The sequence below is a fragment of the Lutra lutra genome, chromosome 1, assembly GCF_902655055.1.
Source record: "Lutra lutra chromosome 1, mLutLut1.2, whole genome shotgun sequence".
NCBI classification, from domain to species: domain Eukaryota; kingdom Metazoa; phylum Chordata; class Mammalia; order Carnivora; family Mustelidae; genus Lutra; species Lutra lutra.
The window spans coordinates 1,023,332-1,041,075 of record NC_062278.1 but is presented as its reverse complement, the minus strand read 5'-3'; the positions used below and the strand labels follow the sequence as shown (position 1 = coordinate 1,041,075).

The 17,744-nt window shown below is 61.0% G+C and overlaps 2 protein-coding genes across 6 annotated transcripts in view; both read right to left on the bottom strand.

Moving 5' to 3' along the window:
* SLC19A1 (solute carrier family 19 member 1) overlaps positions 1 to 10,424 on the bottom strand; it is a 38,533-nt gene extending 28,109 nt beyond the window's left edge. Inside the window, exons 1-3 of one of the 5 annotated variants that reach the window (XM_047718154.1) lie at positions 8,536 to 8,550; positions 5,521 to 5,617; positions 2,882 to 3,113 (exon numbers count right to left, since the gene is read on the bottom strand). In XM_047718154.1, the coding sequence (XP_047574110.1) occupies positions 2,882 to 3,070 (189 nt within the window). In that variant the 5' untranslated portion in view covers positions 3,071 to 3,113; positions 5,521 to 5,617; positions 8,536 to 8,550. Of the gene's footprint in view, positions 1 to 2,881; positions 3,114 to 5,520; positions 5,618 to 7,566; positions 7,634 to 8,535; positions 8,551 to 9,395; positions 9,534 to 10,349 lie in introns of those variants that run through there. The other 4 variants (XM_047718169.1, XM_047718161.1, XM_047718178.1 and 1 more) reach the window with 4 other exon arrangements.
* LOC125093267 (uncharacterized) lies at positions 8,222 to 9,388 on the bottom strand. Its single transcript, XM_047718184.1, has one exon. The coding sequence runs from the start codon at positions 9,173 to 9,175 to the stop codon at positions 8,222 to 8,224; it is 954 nt and encodes a 317-aa protein (XP_047574140.1). The 5' UTR covers positions 9,176 to 9,388.
* Positions 10,425 to 17,744: the final 7,320 nt, after the last annotated feature.

Genomic DNA, 17,744 nt, shown 5'->3' with positions numbered 1-17,744 from the left:
GTGGCTGGGTGGACCCTGGTGCCTCAGCCTTCACCCACGGCTGTCTGCAGCCCTGCCCACCCAGGGGGAGCCTCAGGCAGTTCCGGACGAGGGTAGAACAGCATTTCTAGGGTTGTGCCCAGACTCAGCCCCAGGTGGCCAAGCCTCAGCGACTCTCAGGAAGGCTTTTGAATCCCCTCCCGGCTGAGGCTTCTGCGCCTAGTGGCCTCGTCAACCCACACCCCAACAGGAAAGCCAAGGATGACCCCAAAGGTTGTGGTCCCCACAGCACCATGCACCAAAGGCCTCCAGGAATGCCGAGACTGAGTGCAGGTCAGTCCCAGGGGAAAGAAGACCCTACAGTGGATCACTGAGAGCCACGGGGCCCTGGCTCGAGTCCAGACGTGGGCATGTGTCCCAAGGCATCCACCAGCCCCTCAGTTATGACGGCTAGCCGCAGAGCCCAAGGAGTAGAGACTCGGGAGGACCGACTACCCCTCCTTCCCTTCCCCCCCTCCGTCCTCCTCTTCCCCTTCTCGCCCTGCCCCACATCCTCCATGGGCTCTCCTCGGGCTTGGCAGGCCAACGGGCCGGCAGAGGCAGCGGACCCACATCATACTTGGAAGGTACTAGGGGAGTGGGCACCCACAAAGTCCCTGGGGTTCGGTGGCATCTGTCAAGTGGCCCAGCACTTGGCACAAGGACAGCTTCCTATTGGCTGAGCCTAGTGTTGCCTGGACACCTTCCCAGGAGCCTAGTGTGCGGATGGTCCAGGGCCAGGCTGACCGCAAAGCACAGGAACCGTGCCCGGATCTGGATCCAGGTGGCTCCTGGGCAGCCGCTTCTCTGAATGGGCAGGCTCGGCTGGGCCCCAAAGCAGCCAGGACAACGGGGGAGGTGGCGGCAGAGCCACAGCAAGGACAAGAAGGACGCAAAACAGTGGGTTCTCAGGAGCAGGACGAGGGACCCCAAAATCCATCAGGAAGCGCGAGCTCGATCCCTGGCAACACCTGGAGGGGCGCTGAAGCCTGTGCAAGGGGAGGGCAGGGGAGCGGGACAGTGGCCTTCCCTGCTGGGCCCTGATGATCCCAGGCTGACAGGTGACAGGTGGGGCCAGGCCCGCGAGGAGGAGTGTTGTGAGCAGTCCCGGGTGGGGGCTCCCCATGGGCGTGGCGCCGTGGACTCAGCCTAGGCAGCCTGATGGAAGGGCGTCACAGGCGTGAAGATAGAGAGCCAGCCTCCCCCCACCCCCGGGGCCAGGTGGTCACTAAGCCAGGGAGGATGGGGGCGTCCCCCAGGAAGAAGCAGGAGGGACAATCTGGCAGGACCAGAACTTAGAACCCCAGCATAACAGGACACCATGAGCAAAGTGAGTGACTGGCCCAGACAGGGAGAAACAGATGACAGTCCGATCCCCCAGGGCAACCAGGAGGGGGACAGCCCTGCAGGAAGATGTGGAGGCCCGCACAGCGAGCTCCGGGACCGCAGGTGCCAGCCAGGCCCAGGGCCCACTGCACAGACCAAAGGAGTACATGCCGAGCAAGCCAGCTCTCAATGGCTATCAGATGGGCAGAGACTCAGGCGTGCCAGTCCGCTGCCGGGGACGGAGGGAAATGGGCAGCCAGCCACACGGGTGGCAGGGGCAGGAGTCTGCGCTGGCGAAACCAGGCCCGCACATGGCAGTGCCCAGGACACCTGTAGCAGATTTCCCTCGGGGCTAACAGACGCTATCGAAGCACCAGTTCAAGCATTAGAGTGCACTGAGGTCAGGGCAGCCTGGACATGTGCGGACAAGTGTCCCCAGTCAGCCCAGCGGGGACACGCCGCAGAGGCCGTCCTAACCCCACGCGCATGCCCGGGGCAGACACAAGCCGGAGAGGCCACAACACCAGCCACTGCGGGCCCGGCCCCCATCTGAGGCAGGTCAGGTCAGGCCTCACGTGCACAGCGACTCCATGTGACTTCTAAGAATTCTTAAGGTCCCGGGACGCCTGGCTGGCTCAGTGGCTTAAAGCCTCTGCCTTCTGCTCAGGTCATGATCCTAGGGTCCAGGGATCGTGCCCTGCATCGGGCTCTCTGCTCGGCAGGGAGCCTGCTTCCTCCTCCCTCTCTGCCTGCTTCTCTGCTCATTTGTGATCTCTGTCTGTCAAATAAGTAAATACAATCTTTAAAAAAAAAAAAAAAGAATTCTTAAGGTCCCAAGGGGAAGGGGTCAGGCTCTCAGTCAGGGAGAAAGGCCAGGCTCTCAGAGAAAGCCCGCGTGGCTCAGTGGGACCCAGCTGCCTAGCCACAGTGACGCGCTGGAGGGGACAGTGCCTGAGGCCACGGGCTGGGCTGGACCAGGGAGCACAGGGCAGCGCCAGCCTGGGACTGGGGGCAGGAGGAGCAGGGCGGGACCCAGGCTCAGACAGAAGGCCTCACCCCGACAGAAGGCCTGACGGCACATTTTATCTACCAACAGCCCTTCGGCTCTTTTGTTCTCCTGATAAGGAAAGCTCTGGGGAGAAGACTGCTTTCCCACCTCTACAGCCCTGGGGTAGAAACTGTTACCCAAGTTCCAACCAGGAGATCTTCATCCTTCTGCCGAGTCAATCCCTCCAGGTCCCTTCGGGCAAATGGCTGTTAGAGGTCTCCTGCCACGTGAGCCCCTGTGGGGGTGGTTGTGGGGTGCCCCCCTCCGCACACTCTTCCCTCCGACCCTCAGCAGACACGGACCCCTCTGCGGCCTGCCGTCACTCCTCAACTAGCCTGCTTAGCAGTCCAATTCCCCCCCACCCCGCGTGAAGGTGCCCTGGGCGGGGGGGGGGGGGGGGGGGGGGGCAGACGGCAGGACCCCTCCCACCACACCGCCACCCACCTAACCTTGCAGGCTCAGCCACTCTGGGCCAGGAAGCCCACGTACCTGTTCCCGAGTGAAGTTCTTATCGGGGCTCAGGAGGTAGGGTGTGATGAAGCTCTCCCCCGGCCGCAACTGCGCCATGAAGCCGTAGAAACACAGGTAGAACACCAGGCACCTCCAGGACTTGAGCTCCGGGTCCGGCCCCGGCTCCGCAGGCTCCTGCTTCTCCATCGCCTGGCCGGAGGGCACCATGCTGCCCAGCCCCCCGGCGGCCCCGGATGAGACGATGGCGCTCCTGAAAGATGAGCACGGGCTCAGGGCAGCTCCACCAACAGCCCTCGGACCCCATGCCTCCTCCCCACAAACCTCAGGGCTCTCTCACGTGGTTGGGACACAACGTCCACACGGGGAGGGGGCCCCAGCCCCGAGAAAGGCCCGGCGCGTGTCACAGCCCAGACGTCTGGCCCAGCCAGTCCAGGCAGTCACCACCACCAGGAGACCAACAAGATTGCTGCACCCTGTAATTCACCTTAAGTATCCATCAACTCAAACCAAACACAACTTAAAGTCCCATCCTTCAGGCACCCAAACTGCCTCCCACGAGCTCACAGTGGGTGGCTGTGGCCGTGGGCCCACGTCCCTCCCCAGGAGAGGCCCCAGGGGAGTGGCTGGCAACACGGCACCCAGCCAGAGCTACCAGTGTCACCTGGCCCCAAGACGGCTCAGAGCGTGCAGGCTGGAAGGGTCCTGCCGGGACGCCAGGCACACAGTGAGGGTGGCTGGTGGCCCCAAGTGCAGCCTGGGAGTGCCGTCCCGTCAGTTTCTGGTGGGGGGACTCCAGGCACAAGACTCGGGGACGTGGCAGATGGGGTTTTCTGGCAAAGCTGACTGCTGCTGAGGAGGGCAAAGGGAGCCGCAGGAGCCGCGGGGAGTTGGGGGCGGCAAAAGGGCAGTATATGGGACAGAGGCCCAGACCTTAAGGCTTCTGACGCTGGCAGCCCCTGAGGCCCCCCTAAAGAGAAGCAGCCAGAGGCATGTGTTCCCCAAGGGCAGCCTCACCCAGGGGCACTCTGGGCAGAGCTAGAAGCAGCACTAGTTAGACCGCTAGGTCACACGGGGACAATGCTCCGTCCAGAGGGCTCCCACCCTTCCCAATCCCACTACACCTAACAGAGAGGAGCAGGGAGTCAGATCTACCTACCAGGTTCCACTGTTTATCTTTGTTACTATGTTTCTGTGCGTCAAGGGATATGGCTTTTGTGTTTACGGCACTGATACAAAGTTCTTTTTTAAATGAGTCAAAAGCTAGCAGCCTTCAACTGTGTCAGGTGAAGAAGGGGGCCAGTGCAAGGGGGTTTGTGGCTCGGGTGAGGCAGGGGTGCCCTGAGAGCAGAAGGGCCGCTAGTTTGAAAGGTGCTGGGACAGCTCTGTGCTCACTCCTGCGCGGCCTGTTCACAGAGGGTGACTGTAGAAGGTCTGGACCCATGGAGAAACCCTCTCCAATTCCCAGCAGTGAGCACAAGTTCCCAAGATGTGGGGCCGGCCTGGTGGAGATGCGGGATCCGGGGCCCCGAGGAATAGCCACCAGATTCCCAACACAGGTAGCTCGAGACTGTCCAAGCAGGAAGTGCCCCCCAGCCCCCGCCTTACTCCCAGGATGAGGCCCAGAAAAGCCAGGGGACTGCCGAGGATGCCCTCCCCACCCAGGACCATGGACAGCAGTCGGAGTCCCCCACACCAGGGCTGGGGCCTCAGCGAAGTGAACTCTGTGGCCCAATGAGCAGAACCATTTCCCACCACCTAAACATCTATGCTTATTTCTGTGACACCAGGACAACGAAGGGACAGCAGTGAAGCCCTGAAGAAGACAGGCTGTGGGTCTCTTTGTGGGTGCGACAAGGAACGGCAGGGCAGAGGTGAGGTGTAGCTGCGGGAATGCCAGGGTTTCTAAGGGAGCGACTGATGTGGGAGAGAGGGTGGTCCACAGGAGTTATAATGTCCTGGGCTAATCCCCTTCAGTGCTCCCAAGAGGCCAAAGGAAACCATCGGCCAGGCTGGGGGGCTGAAGCTTCCACTGCCCTCACCCACCCCCAACTGCACCTGCGGGAAACTGTTACACTGGGGACACAGGCCAAGGGTTCCTGAGGGCAGGCTCCGGTACTTGCTTTCCCAAACCCACTGGGAGCTTGCATAAACAGATGGGGGGGGGGCACCTGGTTGGCTCAGTGGTTAAAGCCTCTGCTTTTGGCTCAGGTCGTGATCCCAGGGTCCTGGGATCGGCCCCGCACTGGGCTCTCTGCTCGGCAGGGAGCCTGCTTCCTCCTCTCTGCCTACTTGTGATCTCTGTCAAATAAGTAAATAAAATTTTAAAAAAAACAAACAAAAAAACGGATGGGAGGGCCCCAGGGCCTCCCACAGGCAGAACCACTCCCACGTCGGGGTGCACTCCTGGGGACCCACCCCAGCCCTCAGACTCCCCTCCAGCTCACTCTCCTACTCCCAGGTACACTCCCTGGCTGCCAGCCAGGTAAGCTCTCCAGCTCGGGGTGAGCAGCTGAGAAGCCACCTGAGCCCAGGGTCCCTGGGAGTGGGTCCCCACCCACCCCTGCCCCGCCCCTGCCCCCAGGGGATCGGGAGCCCTGAGGACTTGGCCCTCCTGTTCAAAAGGTGTCACCTCCAGAAGCAACAGGAACTTCCCTCACCTGGTGTCCCCGAATCCTGGGGCAGTAGTGGAAATTTCAAACACCAGCACCAAACACGTTAATGTTTTCTGCTCTGGATCCTGGACTCCTACAGCTTCCGAAACTGAGGAGCAGTGCTTCGTACGCTACGCTGAGAACTGCCAGAAACTCCCACTCTGGGCTCTGCCCGCTGCAGCTATCTGAAGGTCTGGGTCATGGCCCAGGACTCTGCACCTTAACACATCCCACAGGCATGTCTGAGCAGGTGGAACAGCGCAGCACCTACAGGGGACGCTGCCTCAGGACTGCTGGCTGGACGTGCAGAGCTCCATATCCAGTGCCCCCAGGGGGGCGTGGCAAGCCGGCGTCTGACCACTGCTCGGAAGGGCTCCCAGGAGTCCTCCAGGGTAACAACAGCCCCAAACCCCAGAAGGAAGGGCATGCAAGGAGACGCCCCAGGGGCTGGCCAGGGAACTCCCAGGCTAGGGGGAGCGTCTGCAGAGACAGGGTCTCAGGGAGCCCCTTCCTTCCCAGCCCATCCCCTAGCTCCATACCTGAAATCTGGGAACACTGCCCAGTGTGGGGTGCAAGCTGGACAACCTAGCCCCCCCACCCTGTTTATAATGGTAGGAGTGGAGAGCCCCCCCAGCTGTGGGGGAGACGCCCAAGCCTCTGTGGCTGCCTGTTCTTCAAGCACCTGAAGCTGAGGGCCCCGTGTCCCCACAGCTCATGGAGCCCCGGGCTCACATGCATCGCACCTTGGGACCACACTGTGTTCACTCACACTTGCAGCCCCTTAGCTGGCTTGGCCCCCCACCCCCCGCAGGGCCAGTGCACCCCAGGTCTCTGGTGCCCAGGAGGAGTCTCCCACCCACTGCACACCCACTGGAAAGGGGGACTTAAGCTCTTCTCTGCCCAGGCGCCCGGACCCACTCTCCAAGGTTATGAACGGAAATGCTCACCCTGGACAAAGAGCGCGTTTGCGGCCCCACTGCCAGCCCAGCCTCACCCTGGCCCACACCAGAAATGGCAAAGAAAACGCAAGAAGCACAGAAGGTACCAGACCCTTGAGTGCATCCCTTCAAAACTGGGCACTTGCGTTTCTGCTTCAGACATTCTTCCGGAGCGCTATTTAGAAAACCTGCTCCTTGGGGCACCTGGGTGGCTCGGTGGGTTAAAGCCTCTGCCTTCAGCTCAGGTCATGATCCCAGCGTCCTGGGATCGAGCCCCACATCGGGCTCTCTGCTCGGCAGGGAGCCTGCTTCCTCCTCTGTCACCTCCTGCCTCTCTGCCTACTTGTGATCTCTGTCAAATAAATAAATAAAATCTTTAAAAAAAAAAAGGGGGGGGGAAACCTGCCCTTCCTCCAGCTCGGGGTGGGGGTGGTCCCCATCCTGGGACATCCGCACAGGCAGCCCCCAGATTCCCGAGAGAAGAGGTCCCACGGCAGCACACATGTGGCACAGCGGACCTCTGGTCAGCCCTGGCAGCTCGAGCGCCCCTAGCTGGTGTCACAGAAGAATGGACAGGCAGGCCTCGGAGGCGAGCACGGCAGGCCACAGCAGAGCAAGGGGAGGTGGTGAGTGATAAGCTTATCTGAACGACAGCCCGGGGTCATGAGGCCCAAGGCCACTCTGGAATGTATATTTCTGAGACTCATATTCCACACTTTGTCAACACCGAGACTTCTGAAACGGGCTGGACGACAGGTCCCTCTGAACAGAGCCAGGCCGGACAAGGCCACGGGGAGGAGCATGGCCCCACCCCTGGAGCAGCAGCACCCACACAGAAACGGGCTAAAACTCCAGAGTCTGATTCAAACTCCTTTTTTAAGAGCGGCCACTGCAGAAGAAACGCAGGGCACCTCAGTACCAGGGTGTCTGAGGGCCCCGGGCACAGCCCTGGCTCCTGGCTTTCCCAGAGAGAGGCCGCGGTGCAGGGACTCAGGTTCAAAGAAAAGGGCTGACCCACCCAGAAACCAGCCGTCTGGGCAGCCAGCCTGGGGCCCCGCCTGCGTCCCCAGCCAAAGTGGACTTCGGCTGCCCTGGGTCTCTTTATTCCACTCACCTGAGCTGGGGGTAGTCACCAACCCTGACAGGAGGCCGGCCACTGCTGCTATGACTCAAAGTCCTCTCTGGAAAACACAGACTGCTCTTCTCAACACAGAGGCCCTTCCCAGGCTCGCACTCCAGGCGGGGAAGGTGGAAAGGTCCCCTCACATGCTCACGGGCAGCCCAGATGGCAAATGAGGTGCCCACGCTTAGGGCAGGTGACAGACAAGAGGACTGGCCTGGACCACAAGTGTGCTGACCCCAGTCAACACCAGGCAACCTCAGGCCTCCTCAGGGCAAGCAAAGGACCCCATCACGTGCCTCCCAGAGAAGGTTCTGACAGTTCCACATGGACCCCTCCTCACAGCCCTCCAGCACCTGTCCTGGGGCGGGGGTGGGGGGGGTAGTGTGGAGCACCAGCTGCTGGTTCCTTCAGGACCTAATTACCCTGGAGACCCAAAACCAAACACCATGTGTCCTGGGTTTTAAACCAGCTACCACTCTCCCAGGTTAACAAGGCTGTTTCGTTACCTTCTTAGTGAAAACGAAGAACCCTTGCACCCTCCCCCCAAACCACCGGACACAGTTCCCTGTTCCAAAGAGTAAAGTTAACCCCAGGCCATCACTGCTGTAGACACTCAACCCTCAAGTTTAAAACACGTGGGAAGTGATCAGCTTTGCCCAGCAGCAGGAACTGGAGTGTCTGGAGTTATTAACATCCCGCAAAGCCCCCTCCGAAAGAAAGGAACTAGTAGCACCAAGTCAGGAGTGAGCAAGGCAGTGGACGGGGGAGCGGGACACCATCCGGGAACCCCAACCATGAGCTCTGGGCACCCAGGCCCGCAGAGGGAAGCAGTTCCCCCAGGACACAAAGTCCCGGCTCTGCTGATCCAATCTGGGTTGCAGGAGGGCCCTCGACAGTTGCTTGCAGAGAGGAAACACCAGCCACTTGCCCAGGAAGCAGGAGGCAGCTCCAAAATCCCACCTGCGCTTTGAGCAGGATGGAAAACAGCTTTTTCTAGAAGCATTCCGGATTTCTGAGCTGGCTCAGATTCCAACTTTTGCTCTGACACCAGGCCGGCTGGGGCTGGGCACCCCGAGATTGTAAAGAACCTCATGAGCACACCGCGCGCGCCTGCGCCAAGGCCGCGGACTCTCCGGACAAGCGTGAAAGCAGACAGGACCTTTGGGGATAATTTCCTCCTGCAGAGGTGTCGGGTCCACTGTGGAGAGGGCTGCAGCACATCGCGGGGTTCCCAGGCAATCTCCAGCACTCTCCGCGCCAGCCGCGCCTCCAGCTCTGGGCTGGGAGACAAATGGGCCCGGCACGGGACTGGGAGGCGCGCCAAGGGCTCCCCGGGTCGGGTGGGTGGGCCGGAGATCCCCAGCCTTCCCGCCCGAAGAACACGTGCTTCGGGATGGATGTTCCGCGACACGGGGCCGGGGCGCCAGCACCGAGTCCACGCGGTTCTGCCCATCCCGCCTAAGGGACGCGGAGTCCGACGGTGACGGGCGAGGGTCGGGGCGGCCCTCAGACCCCAACTAGCTGGACCTTGCGGAAGTGACAGGAGGGGTTCTGAGCGGCGCGCACCGCGAGCCCCGGGGAGAAATGCGTCCGGGGACATCAGGCGGCGGGCGGGAGAAGCCCGAGTCCCTCCCTGCACGCGCGGAGGCGAGGGTGGGGCGCTGCACGCGAAACCCACGGCCAGCGCCGGGAGGAACGGGCCACCGTGCGCCCAGGGCGCGTCCCGCACGCGCGGACCGAGCCCGCGCCCTGAGCATCCGGCGCGCGGCCCGGGACCCCGCACGCACCCCGCAGCCCCCCGCGCGTGCCTCGCGGGGTACCTGGGCGGCAGGAGTCCGCTCCTCGGGGCGCGCGGGCGGCAGCGCAGGGGACCCACCGGGATCCGGCGCACGCGCCGTCCGGGCGCACACGGTGACCCGTGACCGCGGGCGCTGCCGGGAAAAGCGGCGAATCCCCGCCCCGGACACGCCCCCGACCACGCCCCCGCCCGAGCACTAACCTCCCGGCCCGCGCTCCGCCCGCCCCGGCCCGCCCCCTCGCCGCCCCCCCACCTCGGTCACGCGGCCGCCTCGTGGCGCGGGCGGGGGCGCCGCAGGCGGGGCCTGGTGCACGCGCGGAGGGTCTGCCCGCCCGGCCTCAGCCCCACGGGACCGCCCCTCCCGACACCGCCCCCTGTGCAGCCGGGTCTGGAGGTCTCCCCACCTCCGCCAGGCCCCCAGTCCCCTGCTGGGTCGCCCACCTGCCGCCCCACTCGGCCCCCAGCCACCACTGACTGTCCCTCGCTCCCCTCCCCTGCCGCCCATGCAGTCCCCAGTGGACTGGACGGCCTCCCCCACCCCCCGGGTTGCAGCCCCCACTGGACCGTACCCCCGGCACCCGCTCTCCGCTCCGCAGCCCGCTATGGGCCATCCCCTTGTCCCTGTTCGCCCACAGGCTCGCCCACTGGACCATCCCCTCTCTCGCAGCAGCCCTTTCTGGCCGTCTATCTGGCCCCCCACCTCACCCCAGCCTGTACTGGATTGCCGCCCCCCCCCCCCGCAGCTCCCACCCGACTGCACGTCCCTTGGCCCCCCCTCCCCATGCGGCCCCTACCAGACCGCCCCCCCTCGGCAGCCCCCGCTGCACACACCCCGTCCCTCTGGTCCGTTTCCCTGTCCCCTCCCCCCCACACCCCCTTGAAGGCTCAGCTGAATCACTCCTCCCAAAACCCCGTTGGGCCACCTCCTCATGCAGCCCCCACCAGGAGGCCCCTTCCAGCACCCACTGGCACCTACCCACACCTCCTGGCCCTGGGTGCAGCTCTGCAGAAGCCCTGGAGGGAGGCACTCCTGCCCCCTTACCAGCTACGACCGCCTCTTGGAGGAGGGCCGGTCCCTTGACCCCTGCTGGGGCTTACCCCGCCTGCCCTCCCAAGCTGGAAGTGAATGTGCTTTTTTTTTTTTTTTTTGGGCTCATTTTAAACGTTCCTTTTCTGGCTAACCCGCAAGCTTAAGCCAGGGACATTGGTCACTGTGCCAGCCAGGACAGAACTGTTGGGGTTTTGACGAACTTCCCCTCCCCCCACGCAGCGCCAGCCTAGGATTCACCCTGACCCACATTTGGTCTGGTGGCTGCCTGCCACGCCAACAAGGCACAAACACCTGCTCTTGGGGGTCATGGCAAGCCCCCTACCGAGATGCACCCAGTACCCGAGTCCCCATGGTGCTTCCCTGTTTCCCCAGTCCACTCTCAAGACTGGCGAAGAAGGAGCCAGGCTCTGGTTGAGGGGGAGGGGTGGGGGGAGAGCTGGTCAGGTCTGGTCCCCTGGCTCCCGGGGAGGAAAATGAAGGGGAAGAAGTTGCAGTTCCCAGAGCCCACAGGAAGCAGGAGGAAAGGAGGTATTAACCTTCAACATAAAACAGCCCCGTACTTGATCAGCACTAATGAGTTGATTTAGGAATGGCAGTAGCTCCTAGTTGCTCTAGGAACGGCAGAGAATTTTCATTTGGGACACGCAAGCTCCGGCAAAACCACAGGGAGGTCCAACGAAGAAGAGGGACATATTTTGTTTAGAAAAAGGGGGAAGTTGGGAGGTTGTTCTGAACCAGCGTCCGCTGCAGAAACCAACGGTTCAGGCTGATGGTGGTTTCTCAGTTTCTCCTTAGCCGGGCGGGGGTGGTGGCTGGTGTCTTGCAGGAGATTCCGTGAACTTCGCGGTTGGGGCCCGTCCCTGGTGATTCTCTCCTGCGGGGGTGGCTCTGTGGGGTCCGAGGTCGGCCATGCTTCCTGGAACTGCGGTGAGCGCCAGGGCCCCCTGCCAGCCTCCAGACTCTGCTTGGGGGAGGCCCACCTTTGACTTTCGTGGGGGAGGGGAGGGTGGGGAGACGGGCTGCCCACCACCCCCCAGAGAGGCCCCCGGGTGGGGGGGTGGGGCAGGACCTGGGGCTCCTCCATCTAGGGGGACACGAAGACAAAGGAATGACCAGGTCTGCCTGGAGAGAGCAGAAGGGGAGACATGCCCAGGGAGCTGGCGGCCACCCCGTGGGATCCACTCCCAGGAAGGGGACAACAGGGGCCGATGTCGGGCGGTGACAGCCAGTGCCCCCCCCAACCCCAGGGCAGGCCCATCGCCTCACACTTAGAGAAGGGGGCACGATGGCCGCTGGTCCAAGGAGATCTAGAGTCTTTAGAAAGAAACAGGACCCCAGGCAGCCCAGAGTCCATCCGGCCCAGCCCAGCGGAGCCCCAGGCCGCTGAGACCAGTGCACGGGGTGCAGGGTGCGTTCCGGGCTGACCGCTGAGCTCGGGGAGGAGGTTACCAAAGCCCTGGAGCAAAGTGACAGCTGCGGGCCAGCTTCTTCCCCGGCCGAAGGGCTTTATGGAGAAGAGCCCGAAATGGACATTCGGGGCGCGCACTCAGGACAAAACCGCAGGCAGGTGCACAGCGCACAGGACAGTCGCTCTGCGGAGGGGGCGGGGGTTGCTCCGAGGGAAAATCCGCTTGAGGCGATGGAAGGCCTCCTAGTGACGGTGTCTGATTGGCCGGGCTGTTGCTGGGGCAGGGGAAGATCTTGCGGTGGCTGGGGTAGCCCAGGAGAGCGCCGTCTCTAAGGCAGGTTTTCCTTCGCTAATCTTTGCGTCTAGACAGCTTCCCTGCAGCCCCCAGACAGAGTGCTCTCCACTGCGCACTCCGGCTTTTTAACCCCTGGGAGCTGTCTCTTTCATTTTAGATTCTATCAGCCTTCTTTGTTGTGATTAGTTTTTTTGAGCTCACTGTAGGCCCTGCTCTCCTAAGAAGCATCACAGAGCTGGTGCCCCCTTCGCCTGGTTGCCGCAGGGATGACACTGCAGAGTCACACATCGCAATCACGGGCTGGACATTACTGGCCTTGTACCTTGAAGGGGGAAAACTGCTAAGAAGGCAATGAGCCGTCGAGGCACTCTCTGAACGTGAGGAAAGGCGGGTGGTGCAGCCCACAGGCTTCGGGAACTGCCTGGGCCCATCCCTGCAGTGGGTGGGAGAACCCACTCGGGTTGGCGGGTTGGGCCACTTTCTCCCACGGAGAACCTTGGGTGTCCCACCACTGACATGCTCCTTGCGCTGGGACCCCCACATGCAAAGCCTGGAGTCCACACCACTGAACTCTGGTTCTGGTCCACGGTCAGCAGGAGCTGTCCAGGGCTGATACAGCAGACTGTCGCCCTGGGCCCTGGCTCGTCCAGGGAAGCCACGAGTGCCTGTGACAGCTGCCTCACAGAGTGTCCTGGGCAGAGCTGGCCGGGACAGTGTCAGCAGAATGGGTGGACTGCAGTCATGTAGAAGCGTGGACTCCACAACGGACCCCCTGCGGCGAAGTGATGGGAAAGCACACAGGAAGGGCGCGGGTGTGGCTCAAGCAGGTGTGTCCTAGTACTGACACCTGAGAAAGTGGAATTCAGGGTAAAAAAAGGTGAAGTGGGCAAGGAGAGTGTGTTACACCCATAAAACCCACATCCACAGAGCCATTCCGGGAGTCACAGCATGGCACTGGACACAGAAACTGAGTCTGTGGGTGAGCAAGGTGAGCAAGGAGAACATACCACGGAGCGGGTGTCGGTCCTTTCCTGGCAAAATTGGGTAAACCACAGAGAATGCCTGATGGCGATCCTAGAGACTTCAGTTCCACTATCGGTGATTTAGATTTTGTGTTAAAACGAAACATGCCACGGGATGGAATCATTCGTGCTAGCTGCCACCCACACTTGACACCTGACCTAATTGTACTTTCAGCCTCTCCCACGAGTGGAATTTTAAACCAATCAGTTCAGAATTTCCTGGTCAGCACTAATCTTCCCTGGTAAGGTAAAAGGTAATCTGCTTGATAAGACCCCGGCTTCCCTAAGGGAAGTGACCTTGACCGAAATAATATGCACTTGACAGCCTCGTGTCCCCCTCTTGTCCCCCCCCATTTGCCCATAAAAACCTTCCTTGCACAGCTTCTTGGAGCTCTGTTCCGTCTGCCAGGTGGGATGTTGCCCAAGTCATGAGTTGTTGAATAAAGCCAATTAGATCTTCAAATTTACTCAGTTGAATTTTGTTTTTAACTTTTTTTTATAAAACGCAGTATGCATAGAGAGAATACACATTTCCCCCCAAAACCCCATGAAAAAAACCAAGTTGCAAATTGAAGCCGGAAATGTTTTCAAAAATGAAAGTCACTTGGGCAGTATTGTCACGCCTTCAAGGTGCACGAGGACCCACACTCTTCCCAGTGACTCAGAGAGGAAGTCGGAGCTAACACTGCTTCTATTTATAGACCAGTGGCCGTGGGGAAACGTCACCAACTCCCACGGGACCTAGCCTGAGGGCCTCAGAGGAAAATTCACTGTTGGATGCTTTTGTTTTATTTTTTCTTGGTTCTATTATTAAAATTAAAGCAACGTAGCAGTAAACTCAGAAACCAGAAAGGAACAACAGGGTGGACAAGAGAAAGAGAAACAGAATGAAGCGGTGGGAGAGGGGAGAAAATGCATTCACTGGGAAGCAAATAAAACTTGACTTTTTAAAATTCAAAGTATGGTTCCTCAAAAAATAAAAATGAAAAAAAATGTGGCATAGAGAATGCTCTTGGCAATTTGACCACAAAATACAATGAAAATGGGGTTCCTGGCAAGCACTGAGGGGAGCTTACCATTGGGGGGTCTGGGGACCACCACCCCATGGCCCTGGTCCAGACCCCTCAGATGGCTAAGAAGGCAGTGCCGCCTAGACCTGCACCCCCGCCTCCCATTTACTGCCGTTCTGCCCCAGGTCTCGGGGTGGTGGGGCTTTGGTTTTTGAAACTCGGCAAATAAATTTTCAGGTTCACTTCTGAGACTAAGTAAGACAAAGTAATGAAGGGAGCTCCAACAAGAAACCACCCTTCATGTCCAGAAATGTCACTTCTTTGGGACATAACACCAACAGTGGGGTCCAGCACATGCGAGGTAGATGGGGACCCCTGGCTGCCACTTGGGGGGGTCCAGGATCCAGGTCTCTGTGGGGGATGGCCAAGGCAGCCCCCAACCAGGGAGGGTCTCAGACCATGAGGAGGAGCTGCCTGGTGCCAAGAGGGCTGGCGGGGGGTGTGGGGGCTGGGGATGGATTGGGAGGGGATGCGTGGGTCTGGAGTCAGGAGGGTGGCCAGATGGGGACAGGACTCGGGTGGGCGCTGGCCACGCTGGCCATTCCTGGTCTGAGGGCATCTTCAGCCTGGGGCTTGGGGAAAGACAGACCCCGCAGTGCAGGAGACATGAGGGGGGTCTTCATCCAGATAGGGAGTCTCTGTGGGAGCAAGTCACATGGAGGCCTATATGGCTACGGGTGTGCCCCAGCCCAGGGCACACTTGACCTGTGTCACCACTGTACCACTCCAGGGCACTGTGTTTCACCTGTGACCGAGAGCCAGAGTCCAGCGCTCTGGCCACTTCTCCTCCCTCCCAGTGGGGAAGGCCTGGGCAGCCCCTCCCTGACACTGTGGCCTCTGCCCCAGCCTCTTGTTCTCTGGGACCCTGCCCCCCAATCTGCACCACCAGAGCAGGACAGGAGGGAGGGAGATGGGGGACGGCGCTCGCAACCTGACGATTCCTACCTGCGGCACTGCAGGCTTTCAAAACACCCACTTTATTGGGCTGCAATTCACGTGCAATAAATCAGACCCGTGGCCATCTGCAGTTCGGTGTGTTCGGACATCAGAACCTTCACCGCGCCGTCTAGACACTCAGCAGACCGTGCAGAGCCCGGGTCTCCCCAGCCCGTCCTCCTGTCCGGCTCTGGCCAGGTCGCAGCGCCCCGCGGCTTCCTGCTGGGACGGTTTCCTGGGACAGGGACTCACCGCTCTGCCCTCTCCGCCCACTTCTTCCCGCTCTTCCAGCAGTTTCCAGGTGTGGCTCCAACGCGCGTTTATCCTTCCTTCCTTGACGTTTGGGTTGTCGCCAAGCTCAGCGACTCTAAATAAACGTGCCAAGCACGTGTGTGCCCGAGTTCTGTGGGAGCAGAAGTTGCCATTCTCCGGACTGGCTGCCGGCGCGGCGTCCAGCGGGAGCTGCGCGTTGAGCTTTGCTGGAAACTGCCTGGCTGTCCTCCTAGACCGGACCGTCGGATGGTCCGTGTCCTCGTCCACACTTAGCGTCGTGAGCTCTTGAAACGTCGGCCTTCAGAGCGGGAGTGATGCGCCGCCTCTGCCTCGGCGACAAGCCTTCCGGACACCGGGCCGCCCTCCTGTGCTCGCTAGTGAGCGCGCGTCTTTGCTCCGAGTCTGCTCAACTCTGTGGCGCGGTTTAAACCCTGGGTGATGGGTCCTGTCTGAGCTCTAAGGCCCGTCGTGAATTCTGACACGAGTCCTGTGTGAGCCACGCGGAATGAATGATGACGGAGACGCTGCTTGCGGCCCCCACAGCCCCCGGAGACCTAGAAATGCAGCTCGAAATGGCATTCTTAACTTTCCTAATTCGAGCTGAAACACCGTGTGCCGCTCGCGGCGACCACAAGGGTCACCGTGGCGGGAGTTGTACAGACGCCCCTTGTGCGCTTCAGCATCACCGTTCCAAGTTGCCGTCAGGCCTCCCTTGGAGGGAGGCCACCCAGGGAGCCCAGCTGGGGAGGACAGGCCCCCCGCTTGGAGCTCGGCCCCCTGGGGTGTGGAGACCTGGCCCTGCAGGTCAGCCCTCCTGAGGGTCCTGGGTGGGGACGGGGGGATGAGCCTGGTCCAGAACCAGCTGAGCCACAGTGCAGGCCCCATTCCCCAGCCCCCTGGCTGAGCCATGAGCGGCTCCTGTGCTCTGTCCTGGAAGGTTGCCTGGGCCCAGCCCATCCCCGGCCGTGCGGCTCTGCCCTTCCGCCTGCCCTTCTCCTGGGTCCGGGTAGCGGGAGGGTACTCCAAAAGTACACCAAATACTCGAGATCCTGAGCAACAAAAGCTCTTTCCTTCCAGAAATACCAAGCAGACAGATTCTCCCAAATTCGCAATGTGCTGGCCCCAGGAGGACCCCCGACTGAGAGGCAGGAGCTGGGTGTCTCCCAGTTTGCGGGGGGGCTCCCAGAAGTGGGGGCTGCTTCCCCAAGAGGGGGTGGGGGCAGTCCCCCCCGGTGGTGACCGATGAGGCCTGTGGGTCCGTTCCATTGGAGGGTGTCCCCCTTCCATCCTGCTGCATACGAGGACAAGGGACACAACCCATTTCAGAAGTGTCCACGTGATGCAGGACTGTGTTGGGTTATAACGAATGTTCCCCCACGAGGACGTCCTCAGGACAGAGTCCCAGACGAGCCCCAACCGGACTGCTCCCGGGCTGCGCAACCCCTGTCCCCACCCCTCACCCCCAGCGGCGGGTGGGGACACCCATCACATCCGCGGCCTGGGCCCCACTATTGTCATTTTATAAATTATGGCAAAATGCATAGAACGTGAAATGTACAGAGTTGGCCGCCTCTCAGGGTGCGGCTCAGTGACACCAGGTCACGCCGTTGAACCATCCAGGTTTTCCCTCTCCCCAGAGCACAGCCCCCTCCCCTGCCCCCATGGTGCACCGCCATCTGCACACACACACACACACACACACACACACACCCCGCAGGCGTTCTGCGGCTGAGGACTCCAGGGGCCTCACAGGAGTTGAATCACGTGGGGTTGGTCCTTCTGTGTCCGGTCACCGAGCATGATGGCCTCCGGACGCAGCCAGGCTGGAGCGGGCACCGGGATTTCCTCCCCTCGCAGGCCTCGCAGCCCCCTCGCACAGCGGACCGAGCCCCGTGGACCCGCTCACGGGCCAGCGCGCGCCTGGCTTCTCAGCTGGGGCTGCCGTCGCCGCGCTAGGTGACTGTTCTTACTACCGTTGTGCTGCGGGCGGACAGCCTGTCGGTGAGCTTGGTTCTTGGTGTTCGCGGTAGGTTTCCTTTTCCCTTTTGTTTTACTTTTAACGACCGTCCCGACTGATCACATGCTAACAGTGTGCCTTGCTTCCATCTTTTAAAGAGAAAACCAAGGGAGTCAGCACCCTGACCCAGCAGAAGGACCCTCATCGAGAATTCTGGGTTTCTAGGGCTGTTCCGTGATTTTATGTTCCCAGAATGTCGCATCCTGTTATTTGACTCGTCGTACGTCGTCACGGCACTGTCCTCTGCTGGGAATGCTGTTCCTTCACTCCTTTTCCTGGACGCGACGCTGTGGAGACGT

Excerpts from the sequence above, each read along its gene's own strand:
- LOC125093267 (XM_047718184.1), bottom strand. The coding sequence starts at position 9,175 with ATGTCCCCGGACGCATTTCTCCCCGGGGCTCGCGGTGCGCGCCGCTCA.